Source organism: Excalfactoria chinensis, chromosome 2 (genome assembly GCF_039878825.1).
Source record: "Excalfactoria chinensis isolate bCotChi1 chromosome 2, bCotChi1.hap2, whole genome shotgun sequence".
Taxonomy (NCBI): domain Eukaryota; kingdom Metazoa; phylum Chordata; class Aves; order Galliformes; family Phasianidae; genus Excalfactoria; species Excalfactoria chinensis.
Window position 1 is genome coordinate 58,325,104 of NC_092826.1, and position 23,424 is coordinate 58,348,527.

Sequence of the window (23,424 nt, forward strand, 5' to 3'; positions counted from 1 at the left end):
GGCTTTGACATGCTTGGAATATCTCAGTATTTGTTCAAGGAAATGAGGATTTGTATTTCATATGCCTCAAGAGCATATTTTCTTATATTGGATAGTTATTACTAAAAATAGCTCAGGGTTTTGGCTGCATACAATGAGATCAAAGTAGGCTTTAAGACAATATCTTAAAAATTAAAAATAGAAATAGCCTCAGGTGAATATTCAAGACGTGTAAAATTAGGTCTTTCACATTATCTGTCAGACCATATAGTCAATTGTTTGAGGTGCTGCAAGTCAGTCCTGAATACCTGATCAATGTAGCATTTCAGAACCTACTCAAAACCTCTCAGGGTCAGGCTCAGAGTTTACAACAGTACAACTAGACAGCATTCATAAAGCACTACTTAATTAAAGTATTTATGCATACAGCAGTAATTCATCATACTATAAGCTATTGCTGATTAAAACCAGTAAGCTGGTCTTAAAACCTTGCACACTCATTAAAATCAACAGTAGGATTCCTAAAGGCTTGACCCACTTCCAATGCAATTTGACCCAATTCCATGTGATGTAGCTCCATTTATAGTTTATCTGTTGATTGGGATTTATCCATCCAGCAGATCAGCTATTGATTTCCATATAACTGCACAATTTACAGAATCACTCCAGAGGAAAAGAGAAAACATCTATTGTTTAACTTCATGTGTCCTTGGCCACCCCAATAGGATTAATTATCTGAGATCATATTTGGTAGACAAAAGGCTAGCTTGCCCTGAAAACAAGCAGTGCAGGGGAAATAACTTTCCTGGTAGCTTGTTGCACTTACTGACTACAACATATTGTTACCCAATTATTTTGCTGATATTTAATCTAAATATTCTTATATCTTTATCTAGGCTCATCACTATGGACTAGAAGTAAAAATTCTAGCCTTGAGAATGGTAGCTAAACAATTGTACAGGAAGAGATATCTACCACATATACAAAGCAGGAATCTTTCCTCTATGGATAACCTACTTCTTTTTGTTTAGGCAACCAATGGCAATTTCTTCAACAGTCCATAAGTGTGAGATATGGGTAACTCCCAGCACACTTGTATCATCTGAGAAAAGGGAACAGATGGGAAAACATTCTCATCAAAGCAGGAAGGAGTTTTACAGTTTATCAGGGACTGTCACTGCTACTGGCCTTCTACAGTGTCTGTAAAACATGCATAATGGTGACAGACAGCATGCTCTGTGTTGTTTGTGACAACAGTGTACATACATTGCTGCTCCAACACAAATTTGGCCAATTGCAAAGTTAGTGCTGAATTAATGATTTTTACCAAAGGCAGAGCTGAACCTGGTTTATAAGGCCTGGTATTCTTGCAGCCCAACAGGGGTCTACTGTGGGAGGATAACAAGAAAATTGAATAAGAAAGAATACTTTGAGTTTCCTCTCTGACAAATCTGTAGTTTGTATTTCTAAACCACCAATTCTGTTCAGCCTTACTGTATTTATATTAGTCAGGAAACTACTTGTGAATGCTGCAAGGCAAACCATTTGACTGAATTGGTGTAACATTATGAAATATTTCAGCTCTGCATTTCTGTCTCCATCCTGGGCAGTGCAGCTCAGGAACAGAAGTTCACTTCCTTAATACAAGGTGACTCAAAGCCACTCTCATGACCTAATCTTTCACCTAGTTTGTTGAAATCAGGACTCTGTCAGCATCAAATATTCTAGTCTTCTCATTTGGATCCTGAATGAAATTACATCAGCTAATTATAACTTATAAACCACCAGAGATTTTCAGCATTAGTTACCTTAAACTTTTAAGAAAGAAAGGGAAAATTTTTGTGTGTGTGTGTGAGATTTAACCTTTAATCCTGTAACTGTTGACTTCCAAGTGCTCAGTTTCTGGCACGTAAATGTCACTCTTCTTTCTCTGACTCCCATTTCTTTCTTTTTTGCTTGTTTTTAATACCGGTTGCAAAGCCAAGAAGATGAAAAGAAAGCAAACAAATGGAACACATCTAGTCTTAAATAAAGCATTTTATAATATTCCATCCTAAATTCATTCCAAATGATGAGAATAAATACCACCTGGAATGAATACTGCCTGAATGACTGTAAATCACAGATAGTCATGAAATTAATTATACTGCAATAAAGGAGGCTGCTGAGCCACTTTGACACCTGTTCTCTTAGTCTTCACATCAGTGAGTAAAAAGCAAGAAGAAAGAGGTACTGCTAGGGCTTAGAAATCAACTCTCTCCATTCTTTGGATCAGCAATCCACAGTAATTTGGAGCTCAAAAAAAGCACTACACATTCAGGAGCTCAAACGAGTTTAATTTTAATGCATGCCAAGGGCACATAGGTGGCAGAAGCTGCTGGAAAGGGGCAGCATACATTTCTGCAAATTATCTGCTTCCTGGCACAGAGAAGAACACGTGAAGACTGTGAAATTTGAAGTTATCCTTCTAATACTCTGCTCATGCCCCTTGTGGAATATGATTTTCCTACCAGGAATACAGTTTGAACTGCTTTGTATAGGTACATCTGTGGGCAGCAAGAAGAGATTTATTATCTTTTCTTTTTCCCCTTCTCTGTCCATGCAAAGCAGCCAAGATTATGCTAAATCAGAGAGCCTGGGGTCAATTACTGTAAATAAATTGAACCTGACAGATCGCTGAAGATAAATTTTTCTTCCTCTTAGGATCTCACATTCACTAGGCAGACATGGGGAATCTCTCACTGCTCCCAACTAGACTAATTTTCTTTTTAATTTAGTAAAAGAGCAAAAAACCCCAAACATTCCTATTATTCTGTTTAGATAATCTCCTCTGATGGCTGCAGAGAGGTGAGAACAGCTCAGAGAACTGCTTAGACACTACAGTCTTCAGTCACAAAGCTGAGGGAGACACTTTTTTGCTCCTGTTTCATTTTCCAAAACAATAAGCAGTAGGATTAGCTCCATTGAGGGAGAATCCCTCTTGTAGACATTTTCAAAATATCTAACTGACTAAGAAATTTAAGTCTTGTGACTCAGTTGGTTTTCCCCTTCAAATTTTATCTTGCATATTTCTTATATTTAGTCAAACAGTAGAAAGGTCTGAGACAGTTAAAAAAATACACTGGTTACAAATATTTCTAAAATATGAATCAAAAAGTAAGAACTATAGCAAAAGTGTAATTTAAGCCCAGAGGAGGGATGGAATATTCTTCTAGTCTGCTGATACAGTATAGGAAGTGAGCTTACAAGCAGGACGGGAACCAATTTTTTTGCACAATCTGATAGTGATAGGACAACGTAAAATGATTTTAATTTGAAAGAGAAGAAATTCAGGTGAGATGTTATGAAAATAAATCTTTGCTGAGAGAGCAGTGAAGTGCTGATACAACTGCCCAGAGAAGCTGTGGTGCTCCGTCCCTGCAGGCGCTCAAGGCCAGGTTGGATGGGACCCTGGGTAGCTGAGCTGCTGGGGGGAAGCCCTGCCCATGACACAGGGTGGGCCTGGGTGGGCTTTGAAGGCCCTTCCAACCCAAACCATTCTTTGATTTTATGACTCAATGATTCTTTGATCGAAGGCATAAGCAAAGAACTCTATATCCATAGGGCATGCATGTACATATTTGTACCTGCAAGCTGGGTTTCCTTTCCAGACCATACATTTCCATAAACCCCACTGATTTCACAGACAGCCCGCAGTCTAAGTTACCTGCACCAGTAATTTTAGCCTCACAGTACATCATCAACTGGCCTCAAGCTGCAATAGTCTTGGGAGGCTTTCAGTGATTAAAATAGGCACACAGTACTGAAAATTGAACCTGTAACACACAGGAAAACAATCTAGCGTTTGGCTGCAGGTTATCGCTTAGAATGTCAGCTGAATTTATCAAACTCAGACATGAGCAGTTAAACAGCTTTTGGTGATCTATAGCTTCTGTATAAAATTGCAAACCTAAATCCAACTTAACTTTTAAAAAGTGTGAAAAGTCACCAATGATTTTTCAAAATTTGTGCTCTCTTCTCTGAATTAAAAAAAAAAAAAAAGAACAACACAACAACAACAACAAAACAAAAAAAAACAAACAAACCCTTATGTATTTACTGACCTTTTGGATTCATTCTTTGGGGGTATTTTGTAGCCTCTCCCTTTTCAGGGGAAGCATAGACTAAAAGTGCAAAGAACTTCCTCTTTATCAGGACTTTTACAATTTACTAACATAACACAGCATTTACCTGGTGTCACCATGCTCCAAACGTCACATTAACAGAGCCAGGTTAAAATCATGTTATAAAACTTCTGACACTGACTTTTTGAAGGTCCAGAGTGAGAGATTTAGTTCCTATTGCTTGGAATGGGAAGCTGCTGCTTATTTTATCTTTCTAAACACAAGAAGCACATGCTTTATATTTGAAAACTTGTTTTAATTCCACATCCTCGCAATTCACGCAACTTCCTGAGTAGATTCCTGAAGTATCCTTCTAAAATAGGTAAAATTGATTGATAAAGGATTTGAGTACCTGTGTACACCAGCACCTTCTTCTTCCCTATATTCAGGGCAATGAATACAAAAGTAAACCACTCAGGAATCTCTCAGCAATCAGGTGCTCTCAGCTTTCCTTTCTAACATAATTCAAGGCAGAATGTGGAGCTATTCATCTTACCAGGTTTACAAATTATCCACCCTTTTAAAATGCCAAGAGTGGGGGATCTACATTACCAATTTTGCACTACAGTATACTTTAAAATGGGGCAAGGATCTACCATGCATTTATGGAAGACAAGAAAGCATATTTCCCAGGGATAAGCTTTCCATCCCACTCATCATAGATGGTCACATGCAGCTGTGTAGTATCACTTTCAGGGGATCACTTTCTGGAGGGTATTATTCTTTTTCTTCTCCTTTAAACTATAGCCCTAACATGATTCCCAGAGCTCCAGTCATTGACAGGAAGATTGTGACAGTGCTTCTTATGTCAGTATGGCATTCTGAGCCTACCTAATAACACCAGAAAAGATCCAATTCTGGATCAATACAAGGAAATTGTTTAATATAGATATATATATATGTTCCTACACAAGAGATTAATCAGCAAGGATTGAACGTGGTTCTTCAAGGCCAAACAGGTGTCTGAACTGGATGTGCAGAAAACAGCTCAAAGAGGAAAAATTTGTATACTGTATGAGCATTAGAGAAAATGAGGAGGATTATGCTAAGGAGACAGAGGTAACAGACAGCTTTGTGTTAGTAGTCAGGGATCATATACAGTTATCATTTAGTTCTAAATCACAGCCTCCAAGTCCTTCACTTGAGCAATTTATTTACGACATATAAGTTAATTTGATGTGTTTTTTATTCTGGCAGTAGTTTAAAATTCTACACATTAAATCACCTGTGGTGAAATCAGATCTTTACATGTTTATCCCCTTCACTCCATAACCATTTAAGGAAAAAAATACACATGTACTTCAGATGAAGACAGCAAATATAAGAAAGCATTTTCCTCAACAGCTCATACACATGATATCCCTTGCATCTCCGTTTTTTATCCAGTAACTCAAGAGCAAAATAAATATGACTCAGCTCCTTTCTCCCTAGGAGCAAAAAGAAATTAGTCCACAGTAGGCTTTTTTTGGACTTTTTTTTTTTTTTTTTTTTTTTTTTTTTTTTTTTTCTAAATCCGAAAGTATCTGCTATTATTTTACTCACAGAGTCTTCAAGGGGAATTCTGAAACATAAGCTTACTTTGTCAGCTAACAGTTATGACAAAGGGCCTATATTGCCAGTGGGAATAACGAAATTGAAAGCTGTTATTTCCTGAACTAGTATCTTAGCTTCTTTTGGAATGAGGGCAATAAATTTCTGTTCAAACAAGTTAGCAAAATTCACTGAAAATGAGGACAAATGCTTATTGGGAAAGTATTGTAGAATGACCTGGATTGTAAAGGACCACAGTGATCATGTAGTTTCAACCCTCCTGCCATGGGCAAGGTCACCAACCACCAGACCAGGCTGCCCAGAGCCACATCCAGCCTGGCCTTGAATGCCTCCAGGGATGGGGCATCCACAACCTCCCTGGGCAACCTGTTCCAGTGCGTCACCACCCACTATGTGAAAAACTTCCTCCTAGTCTCTAACCTAAACCTCCCCTGTCTGAGTTTAAAACCATTCCCCCTTGTCCTATCACTAGCCACTGTTGTAAACAGCCATTCCCCTTTCTGTTTATATGCTTCCTTCAAGTACTGGAAGGCTACAATGAGGTCTCCCTGGAGCCTTCTCTTCTCCCAGCTAAACAAGCCCAGTTCCCTCCACCTTTTCTCATAGGAGAGGTGCTCCAGCCCTCTGATTATCTTAGTGGCCTCTTATCTGGGCTGACTCCAAGAATTCCATATCTTTCTTGTGCTGAGGGCTCCTGTCTGGACACAGTACTCCAGATAGGGTCTCACAAGAGCAGAGTAAAGGGGGACAATCACCTCCCTCTCCCTGCTGATCACCCCTTTTTTAAAATGCAGCCCTGAACACAGTTGGCCTTCTGGGCTGCACACACTGATAGCTCATGTCCAGCTTTTCATCCACCAGAACCCCTAAATCCTCTTCCATGAGGCTGCTCCCCTTTTTGCATGAACACCTGGGATTGCCCCGGCCCAACTGCAACACACTGCACTTGGCCTTGTTAACTCTCATTAGGTTTACATGGGCCCACCTCTTCAGTCCATCAAGGTCCCTCTGGATGGCTTCCATTCTCTCTAATGTACTGACTGCACTGCTCAACTTGGTGTCTTCTGCAAGCTTGCAGAGAGTGCACTCAGTGCCACCATCTATGTCATTGATGAAGACGTTGAAGAGCACTGGTCCCAAGACAGGCCCCTGAGGGACACAACTTGTGACCAGTCTCCACCCTGGCATAGAACTGTTGATCACAACCCCTTGGCTGAGACCAGACAACCAGTTCTTAAATAACTCAATTCAAGTCAAAAATCAACACTGTGCTGTTGCAGTGTTACTTAAGATCAGACATTCAGAAACAAGATTGTAAAAACAAACAAACCAAACACAAATCTATTAATTACATAATCTCATTTTCTATTATCACATTTACAGAATTATTCTTCATTAATTTCTCTACCAGATTCCAGCAATGATGTACGAAAAGTTCTTCTATAGAAAACACAAAATGTCATCATAAAGAACTAGGGGCCAATACAGTGCCAGTATGACCAGTTACGACTTGGAATTAAACTAGTACTAAAAATGATAGAACAAAATAGGACCATGATTAAATTTCAAAAAAAGAGGAGTAGTAAATCTGAAATGCAATTTAGTTCTTTTACTGCCTTTATGTGGACCTCTGGATTAACAATGCTCCCATACAAGGTTTAGTATCAATGTCTGCAGAATATGATTCACAACTGCAGTTGATCACTTACACAGTGAATAAACTCATTTTCATTGTGTCGGTATAAAGTGTTTCTTGTTCATGCCATTTATCTTTGATAGGTTTAACTCACACGGTGATCTTCATTTTCTCCTAGCACTATGATAATATTGCCTACCACCCTGGAACTAGGTCTCTAAGGGAAATTTTGATCAAAAACTCTTTATTATAAAATTCCATTAATTTGGATATCCTGTCAGGCACTCTAACTTTACCTCTAGCCTACAGCTGAACAAACTATGTGCTGGAATCATCAGTGACAAGAGCTATCAACTCCTGATGAATCCATCTATATTTACTGCCCAGGAAAACCAGAAAAAAATTATTATACAACATTATTGTTTGTTACATGAAACTAGCAAGTATTTATATTTCACATCCTGAATACAAAGTATATTCACATTCAGTTAGCAAATGGAATAGTGTCTCTCTTTACTTACTCTTCCATAAATTGTTTATACCTGACTATTCAAAAGTGAACTTCAAATCTGGAAAAAATAATAATATTCATAAAAAGACCTTACTTTCACTTTGGTGTTGTGCTCCTAAGGCAGAGAAATTGTTAACTCCTGATTTTGGATATTTGACACCACAGACTAAGGATATTTCACATAATATTTCAAATCTGATTTTTCAGTGTTGTAACTAAATACGTGGTGACTGTTGAATTATATTCTTTCAGCACTGTTCACAGAAAGAAAATCTACAGACTAATTCTGAAGGAAATATGCGGGAGAACTGATAAATGTAAAAATATTGAAAGACAGTTAAGCACATTACCTATATGAATTGTTTTTAAGCAAGAACCAAAAGTAGTCCAAGTCCACCAGGCAGAATTTAAAATAATAGAAGGAAACTATATGGGCATGATCTACAGACATTCCAAACCCACTTGTTTACAATTCAGCTTTATTTTTCCTTCTCAATCTATTCTATCATCCAAGTCTTTTAGGTTTCCATGATCTGTCCACAGCAACAGTTGCCAGGATCCTCTTTCTGCTTACACTAGCCAAAAGATCTTGGCCATCTTCTTCAGCTACATGTTTGACAATGAGAATATTGCTTTAATGGCATCAGTAGACAAAACCTCTTCATTTGGAAACATGCCAGCTTCAAACATTACTTGGACTTCTGAGCTAGACTGGCAGACTGCTCTTTATTCACCAGTATGGCAGGCAAATAAAATGCAGTTACATGTGCTTTGTGTCCTCTGCGGCATAATATAACATTTCTGGGTGTGACAATCTATGCATTAATAAGTAGTTTGGTCCCATCTGTCCTTGGTACAATCCCTTTGACTGCTTGCAGACCTAACAGAGGCTGAAAATGGGACATGCCTAGTGTGAATTTGGGAAAAGCTACAGCTACCTTCAAAATTAAGGCAGTGATTCAAAATCTTATCACAGTGTGTCATACATACTGCAGTTACACTCTGAAATAACATGTGCTGGTTTTGCCTTGCATCATCGTCTGCTTTTCCATATCCAAAATGTTTGCAAATAATCTCATTAGCACAAAAGATCCCAACAAAGATTTTGCATGAAGGAGACCTGGAAAACTTGCCTTTTCCAATAGATTGTTAAGCAGTTTGCAACTTGAAGGGCTTTCATTTTCCAGTAAAGCATCCAAGTAGATTCACTTGGAGCACTGCCCTTTGAAACTGTGGAAAGTGTGTTGCTCACTGCCTGCTTTCTCAGTTTCGTACTATTCTACCTTTTCAGTTCTCACCAGAATTGTCAGGCATGGCCTGTCTGATCCTGTTGATTGTAGGAAACAGGAAATGAAACCCTTGAGTCCAATGTAGACTGAGAGCTGTTCTTCTGACCTGATAAACAATATTTTTGGGCAAGGAATCTTACTTCTCATGTATGATTACCTATTCACCCATTTTCTTTCTCTAGAATGATTTGTTGGTGATATTTGCATCCTTTCATTCAAAACATTCATAAAACTATGAACTCCTGTAGATGAAGAAATGACTGCTGAGGTACAGAACACTAGTACTGATGATTTTCATCTATGTTAGGGTAATAAGCTACTAATGCACTTAATATGTGATGCTCATAATTACCATGATTATCATTAAAAGAAATTGTAATACATCATTGATGCAGTCTTTTTTTTTTTTTTTCCTAGAAAACACATTGATTTGTATCACAGTTCATAAAAAAACATTAATGACTGAGATACATATCTGTCTCAATCCTGATAGCACCTAACAGCTACAATTACAAAAAAAAGCCCATTTACCAATCTAAGTATTGGACTTAATTAACTTATTTCCACTATTTGGAACTTTCCCATTAGCCCATGATTTATGAAAAGTTAATGTGAATGTTTTGGAAAGCTTTCTAACCGATGTTTTAAAGATCATTTTTTTAAGGAAATGAGTAATTTATTTATTTATTTTACAGCAATGCCACAGTAATCATGGACGAAGGAGGGAAAAATCTTTTAATAGCTAGAACATAATTTATATTTAAAAACTAAAAAGGTTACTTTCAACTATTGATCCTTACTTCAATTTCTTACATCTTTTTGATATAGTCTTTTCCAGAATTAGTGAGAACAAAAGACAGACTTCAGATGTGTCTTTGGACTATAGCTTGCATGAGAAATAATTTAGTCCTTCTCCTAAACTTCTCCATAGGATGTGCCAGTTACAATGAAAACAAACAGGCTTTTTACCTCAGGTTGATGGGAAACATTTGGTTGATGATCAAAACCCTGGGCATAGGCCTGAATCAGTTCTGAAACAGTCATTATGTAACAGCAAGGAAGTATAAAATGGGCAGCTGTCTCCTCTGTTCTTATTGACCAAATAGTATCTCAACTGGCTGTAAAATAATTGGTGTTAAATGGCAGCTCTTGCAAGACTGAGAAACACTATAAACTCACATTTGAAAGGATGGCAGTAAAAATCTGTTTAAAATTAGCTATCCAGAGCTTCAATTGCTCCTGCAGGTTACTTCCAAAGGTGCTTGCCTCACCTTTCCATGATTCCACATAATATCATTAATGCACAGATGGAAGGTGCCAAACATCCCCCCCCTCTCAAATGCACTAGCAGAGTTGCATTAGGCAGTATGCACGGGGCCTCCTTCAGACTTCTAAGGAATAAACACCTCTTGTAAAATCTCCTTGCAATATTTACGTGATTCTTTCATGTTGCTGTAAATGCTACTACTACAAAATAATGGAAGGAAGTGGGGGAAGAGGAAGCAATAAATATTTATTGTTAGTGTTGAGCAATAATTTCTAGATTATATTATCATGAGATGAGGTCTGCAAAACTTTAGTGGATAGAAATGCTCCAGGGAACATGAGTTAATAGCATCAGTTGTAGATGTGAAGACAAAAGCAACCCATAAGATTGCTGCTGTAAATTAGAATGAGTAACAAACCCCCTCAAGTGCATTGCTGTTCATTAATAATAATGCCCATACAGCTGACAATTTCTACTCAAAGGATGAGCCTTTGCAATTTGGTCAGCAGAATTATGTTTAAAGTGATCTCCTGAAGAAAGAGTGCATGCCTATTTCTCATGCACTGAAAGCTATCTGCCACCTTTCTCTCACTCCTGATCTCACGAGACCACACAAATGCACTCTTCTCCAGTTTCATCTCTGGATCAGACTAGGAACAAAAACATTAATTGCATTATATAAACTGCATAAACAGCTATGACATGTCTTCTATGAATCACTATTTTGATTGAAAACTTGATGAAGCAAGCAATTCCTCCCAGCTGCAAACAGCACTTGACAACTGCTGGTGTCCGCAATGAGGGTCTGCATCTGGGGGTCTCTACTGCTGAGACTGCTCCCTGCAGAGCAGCTCAGGCTGAGGGACACAGCAGGCTTGGTGTGTCCTACTGCAGGGAGTGTTGCCTCCAAGGGTTCAGTCTGGTGGCTTCTGTCCCTTACTTGCTGAAGGAGTGCCTCGTGAAATAACTTATGGCAACCAGTTGCAGAATTTCAAAAGCAAGCCTTCAGAAAGCACAAAGTCTAACTTCAAAGAGCTTAATAGCAAAAATCCTCCCTAAATATACTTCTCTAATAGCAAAAAGCCTCTTTAGATTCAGTTTCTAAAAACAACTTCATTAATAACCAGGTGCTTAGTGAATCAGTACAGTTTTTCCAGTATCTGGCTGTTATACATCAATAGTTTCTGTATGTGTGGGGATTTTCTTCTAGGAAGGTACTTGGAAATAGATTACTAAGGTTTCAAAATACTGCATTTCAAGCAGGTAATAAAACTCATATTTACTAATTACATTGACACATTCAAAGCAGTTAATTTTAAAAATAATTGTACATATTTAAATTGTTCTACAATAAATGCAATTGATACAGTAAGCCTGAAACTGCATACATAACTGTAATGAGAATAAAACTGTTTATAACCTACCTTGGAACTGCGTAAATTTGATGGTTCCCATCCTCTCTCCATTCCTGAAAACAACTTGACCCTAGACAAAATAAATAAATGACTTAAATGTTTTATAAAGAAAAAAAAAAAGTTTAATTAGAGCTACAATCATTTTCCATTCACTAATAAAATTACCCAAGCAAAGGTTAAACATTGAGAACAGCAAATTCAACCCAGACTGAAGAAATTAATTGACATCTTAAAGCTTTCCTCTACAAATTTCAAATTGCTTTACAGAGTTGACCATTTTTATCACTCACTGTTCAAAGTCAGAAATAGAGCCAGTAACTGATGACTGTTTTTATCTAGGATACATAAGAGTTATCAAAAATCATGCCAAAAAAAGTTCTACATTTCATTCATTACATGGATCTCCAAAAGGCTCTATAATGTATTTATATCAATGATTATGGATGCTAAAAGCATTCTGTACTATACCAAATTTCATGTCCAAGTACTCTTTATAAATGTAATGTGTGTAAGACATTACATGCTACCCTCCATTATGCCACATATTGATACACTGCAAAATAAGTGTCGCACAATGCTGAAGCCTCCTCACATATCTCCAGCAAACTACTTTCATCCTTCACCCCATCTTTATGACAAAATGTCTTTTAAATTTTTGACCGTACTTTGGCTATTTTGTGATCAAATATGGAAAGAACAATTTTTCATTCATTTAAGAAACATTTTTAATATTTTGAACTTGCAGTGGAGTGCTGAGTATGGTCAGTGTAGACTAGTGTTTTAATCAACTCCTAGTTTGGATAATTATTAAAATCTCCATTATTATTATTTTTTAAGTAGACATGGATAAAAGAAATTAAATGATAAGCATCAGAGGTTACTATCAGTGAAAGTCCTTTTTTTAGATAATTACTTCTGGTCACTGCAATCATTTCCAGTTTAAAGAAGAATGCAGCAAAAAATAAACCTGATTGTTTTTACCCTTGGTATAAAAGCTGGTCTTACACAAAGGGACTGTATCATCCTACTGATATGTACTCAACTGGAAACTTAATAGCAGAAATATTGTGTGCCTCTGGTGGCGCAGTGGTATAAGTTGCTGCTTGCAACACCAGAGGCCCGGGGTTCGAATCCCCCCTGTGGCGTAAGTGGCAGAAATGCTGCTCTGCTACACAGAGGGCTCGAATCCTGGGAGTTGGACTCGATGATCTCTAAGGTCCCTTCCAACTCGCACGATACTTTGATACTGTGATACTGTATGATACTGTAATACTGTTCAGTCCCCTGCAAGGAACTACACCTAGATGCGTGGTGCTCTTGGATGTACAAAAGCTAGATTCTGCAAACCACAGAACACCATTCCCCTTTGGTAAATACAAGAAGACAGAATGACCCGAAGACAGAAGACATCCTTCAGTAAGTGTAATCTACCCTGTGCTAAGAGTTAAAAGCCAAAAAAGCACAGTCTATGACAAAAAAAGAGCGAGACAAATGAACACTGGTGATATAGATTCTCTTAACAGCTACAGAAGGACACAGGAACTGCTCATAATGAAGTCTGGCCAAAAATAAGGTTTATCCAAAGGCTATTAACACAGCTCAGGGAGGCAGTGTAAAATATTAGCAGGCAGTCTGTGTGTACACTTCAACAGTCTTCACCCAGATCTCCCTTAGTTTGGAGAAGTAGTATTTAATATCCCTGGATTAGTTTAAACATAATCAAAATACAATCGTCTACTTGATTTAAGTATGCAACAGTCTTGTAAAATGTGCTGTGCAAGTATCACTTATTGCAGACATCTGCGGTCAGCCCAGACTTACGCTCACTAAATTTTTGGTTCTGTAGCCTGCAATAGAGAATTCTATATTAAATTTTTTTTACTGTGTGGATAAATTATTGTTTGATTAACTTTCCTGCCTTTTACTCTACACTACTGACTGCTATTCCTAGAGAGCATCCAGCAGGAATTAATGCTATAATCCTTGATGACTGTCACCTAAGACTGACATCTATTATTGACAATATGATATACCAGCTCATGGATGTTTCTGAATACTTAGTGCAGTTGGTTTGCTGTGTCATCCTTGCTTCTTGTAATATCAACCACACTCATTATTCAGCAGGAGAGCCATATTCCATATGTATCTACTGACTGGAGAAAAATATGTAGATCCTCATTGGCTCATTTTGAAACTACCAAGGAAGATAAGATCTGAATTTTCTGAATAAATTCAAAAATTTGTGTAGAATACAAATAAAGAAGGAATTACATTTATATAAAATTGAATGATGAAAAAAAGATATAGATGATAGTGATGACAGAGACGTAGAACAATTCATGAGATACTGTCTTAGCTATCTGCAATACTATTCAATCACCTTGACTAAAGTTTACTGAACGTTAAAAAGTTATGTTAAAAAGTCAAATGAGTTATTAAAAGGAATAAAACTTTCTAAATAAAAAAATATGTTCTGACATTGTCCTGTTTATTGTTCATAAACTCAAAACTTATGTTGAACATACAGGTATAAGAAAAAAAGTGAAATTTACTATTTATTCCACCTTCTATCGAACAAATAAACCCATTCTCAGAGACAGAATCAACAATAAACATATCAGTAAGAATCTTCTAAGAAATCCCTAGTGCAACCCATGACAATGACAGCACCTATTTATTACCCACGCATCAAAACTGTAACCACAGCCACACTTACTGCTTGGTTCTTGGCTCCCGAGCAACACAGTGCTGCATAACAACGTGTGACAAGAACTGACAGCATCTCAAGTAGCTTAAACCCCTCAAGACTTTAAAATTGCAGTGAACTTAGAGAGAAAACACTCCTAGGTTTTTAGTGGGGCTTTAGGTAGCCCCAGAAGACACTGAAATACTGTTTCTATTGCACTATTCAGTTCTGCAGCGTGGCAGAGAGGAGTACTCCTCAAGAACACTGAGAAATTATACAAGCACCAATACCCTTATTTCACTTTTACAAATGTGAGTTTAAAACAGGAACATATATAAAAGATGCATCTGTTGAGTAATTAGTTTTAGTTATTTTTTGTTTGTTTTTAAAAAGACAGTCACATTTAGGGTTAAAAATGGTAAATAAATATCAAATAAAATGTTTTATTATTCTTCCTATTAAACTGATACCAATGCCATAAATCAACCAGTCTTTCATAAATCTGTTTTGTAGAAATGACAGCCTGATTTATGGCATGATATGCTAGCTATAATCTGATGGCCTTCTATGGACTGCATGAAGTCTTTCCTTTGCTACCTATATAACATGCCATAAGAGTTAACTAGACAGTTAGCTTCTTCATACTTGAGGCCCATTGAAAATACCAACTGTTTGACTACCTGCCATTCCTAATGTAAACGTAAAGCTCTGCCTTTACCAAAGTAGACCGTAGTACCCCTTACTTTCTTTTTATCCCATCACATACTCCCTACGTGTGCTAGCACAGACTGTGGCTTATGGTGTTATCCACCATAAAAACAAGATCTTGTGAAATCCAAGTGAGCAACCAGTCAAACTTTACCTTCCATCATGTTTTTGTGACATTGCAATGTGCACTGTTAGATGCTGATTAGAAAAGGGATCTGTGGTTGCATGGATTAGATGTTCTTTCTAAAAGAACAGCAATAGACTGAATTCTCCAGAACATGATTCTCAGGTTCAAACATATGCAAAATATGCTCTGTCCTTTACCACCATTTCAGTCAACAAGAAAGCAACTGATGTTCACTGAGATCAAACCACATATTTTACTCCAGTCTTTTTTTTTGTAAGAAAAGTATTTCTTCTGAAGTAACTTCCTTCACCAACTGTAAATGTGATACTTGAGTAAACACTAGTTTTAAAACAACTACGCCCAGCTCTGAGCTATGGACAAGCATCTCTGCAACAGCAGTTATCCCTGAAAAGCTAGTAGAAAGGGAATGGAAGTGTATGGCTTTTAGTCTGATAAACAAAAATGAGAACAGAGGGTTGAAAAGAAGCTGAACTAGTTCCATCCAGCACAGAGTATTTAAAATACATTTCAATATTGCTAAAAGTTGTGCAAGTTCATGTTAATTTTCTTTGTTTCTTTGTTTTATTTCACTTTGTGACTTCATTGTATCCAGCTACTTTTCTTCCAATACCTGACTTTTTTTTTTTTTTTTTTTTTTTTTTTTTTTTTTTCCCTCTAAAAAGCCACATTTCAAATGATGAAAAACAGAACCAGAACAAATATTTCATTGGCATTAGTCTCACAATTGTCATGTACCAGAACACCATCCTTGTTCCTTCTGCACACTGCCTTCTTCTCTGTGCTTCATTTTTAAAAGCCTAGCGTTGATTTCTTCCCTAAATGTGCACACTTGGTTATACTACATAACTGCATTTCATCTCAAAACTAAAATGACATCTCTAGATGTACAATTCTTATTTTTATTTATTTATTTTTTATTCCTGGAGTTGATGACTTTTTCAGCCATCAGTCTTTCATTTGTGGTCAGAATAAGAAGTCCACAACAATCATTCTCTCATAATCGTAAAATATTATTCAACATTAGCTTTATTTTTAAACACACTGGACTTCCCCTGTCATTGTAGCACTGGAACTCATTTGTCTACCCTCAAGAGGAGCTGTTAAGTGTATTTTATTCTTTTCTTGGATGATATCAAGTAGTTATCTTTGCTATATTATGAACATATTAAGTTCCTTTCTAGCTAGGGAGCACTAGTATTTATTCAAATTTTCTTTATTTTATCACCATCAGTTTCATTATTCTGCTCTGGACATAGGCCCATGCTGATACTGAAATTCTTCTATTCCTCATGCATTGAAATCCACAGCCAACACATGTTTCATTCGTGTCTTTAGCTTCCTTCATCACTTCACAAAACAAGAGTTCAGAACATTTGTAACTGCTCTCTCAGTCGGGGACTGGTCTACACTACAACCATCCCTTCATTTACTGCAGATTTATTTTTGCAAAGTAAAGTAAACAAACAGAGTTTATTTCATGATTTTCCACATCATGCCTACAAAAGAAATTGCTTTAGCTCATGCTTTTTCTGTTGTGCCAAAACTTGGATCCTGATTCAGTTTTTCTCCACTGGAGAGTAATCTGGGCCACTCTACTCTATACAGAGGTCATCTCCATGTACAGAAGTAGTTGTTTACAAATGCCCATAGACTACATAGTAACATCAGTTCCAAACTGAATGCCAATACTTTTTCCAGAAATTAAGTAACTCAGTCTCTTTGAGAATTTAGTTATATATGTGATATATGCTACAGTATTTAAGTAAGTGCCCGCAAAAATACCTCAATAGCAGTAGGATGACTAAGGCAGTTGAAGCTGTAATTCTTACATAAACATAGTGCATTAGGGTGAAAGAACATATCAGCAGATCTGTTATTAAAATGTCCCTTTAAGCTTTGTGACATCTGCTGAAATGAAAGTACTCTTCTGATCCTGTAGTGTCCTTAGTGGACTAAATTCACTAAGTCTAAGAGCCAAGGAGGGTGAAGCATCCCAGGGCATCAAATTTGAGAGCTTGCCAACATCCAAAGGTCAGGTACTGCCCTCCCACGCTGCTCCCAGCTGTACAGTCCTACACATTCCTAGTAGAAGTACAACATTCATCAGGCCCCTGAATGAGCTGCTGTGACCAATTAAACAAGAAAGATGTATTTCATGATTTTTTAGTTTGTGTTGAGAAGGGAAATGCTGTTTCTGGACAACTTTTGCAGTAACAGACCTAGAACTAGCACAAAGGAGCAGCTAGGAGCAAGAAGCACGACTCTTCATTGGTCCCAAATGTTTTCTGGTAATTTTGGCAATCCACTCAGCCCAGTACTCACATGTCATACGCGCCAGCATAAATTTACGCATGCAGGACTCCTTATCCCTAGCCATGCTGTCCTGGCCATGCTCTGAACAAGCTTGATATTGGCTTCCCCACATCTACGTGGTGAAGAGCTAAACACCATAATTCATAACCCCGTTAATCCTCCAGTTATGACTTTAAGACAACAGTAGCCCATCAAGCTTTTAGCAGTGCATGTCTAATCTCATTTCTGAAATAAATATCCTCCAGATGAGGGCAGCCTACACGCAACCCTTTTCATGTCACCTAATTAGCCAGAGACAAATATTCCTTGAGCACAGGTGGAAGGAGGGTACAAGTCAGACAGCAACTACATTGACATTTTCTGCAGTGACAAGGGGTAATTCTTACCTCTGGAAGAGTGAGAGGTGAACAAATTATAATGGTCCCTAAAACCAACAGTACTCCAGAATCCATGATTTTATATCCTCAGGCTGCTGAAGGTAAATTTTTTCTGGAATATAATCAAAGCAGGTCCAGGGACTGCAGCTTTTCAAGCCCAAAGACTATTTTCAGGAGAGATGTTTCTGTCAAAATTTTCATGATTAAACATTTAAATTTGAAATATTTTATGATCTACTGGGATTTTTTTTCTTTCCTATTTTCTCTCATATGACATTTTCTAAAAGATTTGGATAACTGAACATTGGCATCTGGAGAGCAGCAGTAGCAATGCAGCTTAAAGAGCAGGTGTGAAGCACAGCTAAAAATCTGGTCTTAGCTAACGTTTTCTAAATGAAGCATTACTACCTCTCATCTAAATACATACTCGTGTTCTAGCTATGAAAGAGCAGGCATAAAATAGCAGGAAAAAATGAGTGTGTTTACTTCTGTTTACTTCTAAGCCTTAAGTATTTGTCTTCTCAACAGAAATTATGCTTGAAAAGGAAATATTTGCAAATAAGTAAGATTCCTGAACATGAATGCATGGGTTTTGGAGAAACATGATAGAAAGGAAGGAAGATAAATGAATGGAATAATTTAAATGTGCAAATGTTAATGAAGAGACAAAGACAACACCCATTAATAAAAATATTATAATCATGATGGTGATAGAAAAGAAGAATGGAGAAAATGTTCATAAAATCCCAAAACATTACAACTAAGAAGCACTCACTGGAGTTATTAGGATATTGGCTGAACACAGAAAACTCAGTGGCACTGTTCATTTTGTTCCTTTGAATGCACAGCAGGTGGTAAACTCCTAAAACTTGCACTGAGTGAGGAATACATGAGAGAAAACAAACATGTAGTCTAATCTAGCCTCTTCTGTGATCTTTTTGCAGACAAAGATAAATGAGAAATTAGCTTTATCCCAGAGTTTGGGAGACATTCACAAGCATTTAAACAGATTACAGAAACTGACTCAACACGAGTAAAGTACAAGATTAACAGATGTATGAGTTCTAATAAGAGGCCATCTGGAAATAAAGAACACAAGAGAGAGATGTACAAAAATGTCACTTTTCCCCCCCCCTCAGAGTCAAAATTGTTTTGGGTGAAATGAGCCTGCAATTTTCATTAAAATAAAATAAAATAGCCTTGGTACTTTGTATTTACCAACAATATGTTAACAACATCTGATATGACACTGGCCATTTGTACTCCTGTAAAGGCCTATTGAATAAATGAAAGACTATATAAAAAAATGAAACAATCATTAAAAATAATAACTAAGTTGACTAAAAAAAATGGGGCCCTTGACAACCTATCTAATGGTTAGCAACTCTTCCCACACCAGGGTCACTGGAACTAGAAGACCTTCAAGGTCCCTTCCAACCCAAGCCTTTCTGTGATTATATGTAATATATACTCAGTGGGCCATATTTTGTATCTGTGATGAAGCCAGAGAATGACACAATGCAGTAAAATGGAGATAATTCCTTTAGTGTGCGCCATCTTAAATTACATGCACTGACTGACTATATCTCCTAGTATCACTCCTAATCACAATAGAATGATCAAGTCAGAAGAAAGGACAAATGAAGACCAGCACCTTAAGTCTCAAATTTAAGGCCTGAAACTTTAAGTTTCCCCTAAGGAGAAACCAATCGTGTACAAACTTTGCATGTGTCATGCATCCTGAAATTTAGGATTATGTAAAAAGAACAAAACCCAAGAATCACTGTAAGCTCTACTATGATTTCATCATGCTGTCACTTAGATCGTTTCTAAATGAATGAGTTCCAGTTACTTTGGTCACTCCTACCTCTAGGATTTTATTTTATTTTATTATCCCCAGCCCTTAAGCCCTTTTAAAAAAAATAAAAATAAAAATAAAAATAAAAACAAAAATTCTCATCAATTTCCTGAGGAAGGCTTCCATAAACAAAACATCTGTACTTTCTGAAAGAACACTCTTAACCACATGGAAGGGTGCCACTATTTCTTTCTAGTACACTGCTACCTGAACTTTACCACATTTGTGGCAGTCATTCATCTCCTTCTTCAGGGATGTGCAGGAATCAGACAGATGAGAGACAGAACTTATTTGGATGGTGTTTCTTTCCCCTCCATAAGGAGGATCTTCTGTTATCAGCTATTCTTGGACAAAAGTCTGCTACAGTCAGCACACTGACATATACGCCCAGACTAAGATGTTCCATAGGATGAACATTAAGATGCACACATCAGCCATGCTTAAGTTTGTAACACAACAGAACACATAGCAATGACAGCAGAGCTGCAAGGTCCTAATCTGCATCAAGTAAGGATTTGCTAGAATGCAGCAGCCATAGACACAAAAATGAAGAAGCTGCTTACCTTCAAAAAGCCTCAGGTAGGCAGAGATCTCCAGAAGTATACCCTTGCCTCCCTTGCTAACCCTTAAATGAGGTCTGGAAAGAGGTGGATTCTAGCTCCACTCCTTCTGCTCACTGGGCTGCTTTACACATCTGAACTCCCCTGGGTTGGCCTTACCTTCCCACCAGGTGCTCAATCACTGGTTCAAGCCATGACTTAGCATTTTTATTACAAGTTACACACAATTTTATACAGCTGTGTTTAAGTGCGACACCACATTTGTAGATTATTTTTTTTTCAGCACAGCAAGCACAAGCAGTGAACATCTGAGTATTCTATTTCACACACAGTGGCAAGTCTAAGGGAATACTGATCTTGCATAATCTGGTGGGGAGGGGAAAAAAGAGTACATTCACATAAAAATCATGCAGGAAATCAAACAGTACTGCAATTGCTGTCCAGCGCATAGGAAGAAAGAATAAAGAAAGCACCTTTATGCTTTGTCATTCATACTGGAGTGTGCTTTAACACACTTATTTGTTTATGATTAACAGTTAGCAAAATGTGATCACAACTGTCCTATGTTTAAAAGCAGCACAACAACTAAGTAAAAAATATATATCTGATGAGCTTTTTCACATGTTGTTGATGATGTTTGTTTGTTTCTTTTTAATGCTTTGGAAACAAACTAGCCCTGAAGTTGTTAGTAACAAATGCTTCCACATCTGGTGGTATAACTGAGTGCTGACTATAGACATTTAGCCAGTTTCCTGACCTATGAAAGGGCTGTGAGGCACAAGCAAAATATTGCCTTTGCTCTTTATGCAATCTCTGTAAGATATGTGTAAAAACACTGATGTAAACAATCTGTCTTTTAGGGTGGCAACAGAAGAGGGAGAAGAATTACTCTATAGCATTGTGACTAGGAATTCAAATCCCTTTCAGCACTCATTAAAGTTGAACTGCAGAGATGATGTTTGGAACTGTTTTTTTTGAGGTTGATCCCTGGTGATTTCAGTTTCTAGCTCTGTGTATATGCAGAAACATCATGACAGCATATTATATTCTACCACCAATGTTTTGGTTGTTTTTTCTTTTACTTCTGTTTTTTGAGAGAATGAATCAGAGGCTGCATAAAGACTTTTAAGGACAGCATGCTAAATAGCAGTGTTTTCTGTTCAACAGTGTAATTTCAGATGATGTTCTGAAGTAATTTCTTTCATTTTCTTCAAACTCCATTAATCCCAGTAAAGAGAACAACAGCACAGGCTGTATCTCATTTGCTCTGACAATGACCCAACAGTGTGTAGGAGTCACTACCTACCCTCTGCGTGCTTTTTCCTGCCCAGCCTGTCACATCAGCTGAGCACAGTACATTGCTTTGTTTACTATGCTTTTTCTAATGAGAAACTGACTTATATTATTAGCAAGGTCTTTGCATCCATAGCAGAGCTCACAGACGCCATTCATGTGCAAGTACTGACCACAGAATTCTTCTGGCCACTATCCTTCTAAGTGACCAACTTTCATTCAAAATTGCCTTAATGAGAGGTAAGAAACAAACAAACAAACAAAAGAAACATACAGACCAGTCAGTTTTACAAAGCTGGCTTTAGGTACAAATATCTGTAAGTCTTGGATGATTCTTGTTACTGGGCAGAAAAAAAGACTACGGTAGGAGACTCATTCCCAGTCTTCTACAGCCACTCTAAACGGAGAAATTCCTCTGTAGGCAGAAACATGAGCAGACAGGGGAAGGACAGGACAAAAGGGAATTGTTTTTAACTAAAAGAGAGGAGATTCACTTTAAATGTTAGGAAGAACTTCTGTTTACTCAGATAGTGGTGAGGTGCTAGAACAGGTTACCCAGAGAGGTTGTGGGTGTTCCATCCCTGCAGGCACTCCAGGCTAGGTTGGATGGAGCCTTGGGCAGCTTGAGCTGGTGGGGGGCAGCCCTGACCACAGCATGGAGCTTGAATCTAGTTGATTTTTAAGGTCTCCCACAACATAAGCCATTCTGTGATTCTGTGATTAACTTTCTAATATATAGTTCCCAGTGACAGTCACTGAAATAGGCAGGTTTTCCATTTCATAATGGAACAACAATAATCTAAACCTACATCGAGTTTCTATCAGCTGATTATTTTAACCCAGTTGTAGTTTTAGCTTTGCTTGACAACTGTCAGAATCATTATGCTGTTTAAGATGAATTTTTGTAAACAAAAGAGCCTAGACTAAAGTACCATAGCACCATTAGGATTACCTATCTTTAAAAATCCTTCACTGACAACAATGACTGGACAGGGAGATTTGAACAAGTTTTGCAGTGAGAGGAAGGAAGTCTAACTAACATACTCTAATATGTTGGTTATATTTTACATGCATGCTCTTTACATGCATATATAAAATCAAATTAAGTCCCTCAGGCTGCTTTAAAATGTACCAACAGCCTGAAGACTATCAGTGAGATAGAACTAGCAAACTTTTTAAACTTTAATGCATAGCCCTGCAGCAGCTGCACTGGGGAAAGGCATTATTCCCCAGGTTCTCCAGAAAACAGTCAGATTCAGAGTATGGAAGAACGTCAGTTCGGCCTATGAGTTATGAGTGATCAGCATCATGTCTCATTAGATTCTACACACTGTAACAGCTTTCCAGCTGGCATATATCAGAGCTCCCAAATGTGCAGCCCTTTTGGATACTATAAAGCAATGCTTTAGAGTAATGCTACTACTTTGGGATCGCTTTTCCCACATTTTCAAAAGACTAAAGTAAATACTTACTGATATTTAAATGCCTCACTACTATGATGGATGTTTTAAAAAAATATGAAATACTTTGTTTTTTCAATTTTATCCTCTGCATAAAATCAATTTAAAATCATTCTTATACTAAAAAATTGAGACATATGTAGAATTCAGACAAACTTAACAGAGAAATACTGTATTTAAATAATAAATGATATTTGTAAACTCATTATT

At 37.4% G+C, this 23,424-nt stretch overlaps 1 protein-coding gene across 1 annotated transcript in view; it reads right to left on the reverse strand.

Annotated features, from left to right (window-relative positions):
* Nucleotides 1-23,424, reverse strand: part of GABBR2 (gamma-aminobutyric acid type B receptor subunit 2) — a 448,010-nt gene that overhangs the window by 176,268 nt on the left and 248,318 nt on the right. The window contains exon 8 of the mRNA XM_072329174.1: nucleotides 11,821-11,881. Coding sequence (XP_072185275.1) covers nucleotides 11,821-11,881 — 61 coding nt within the window. The remainder of the gene's footprint in view (nucleotides 1-11,820; nucleotides 11,882-23,424) is intronic.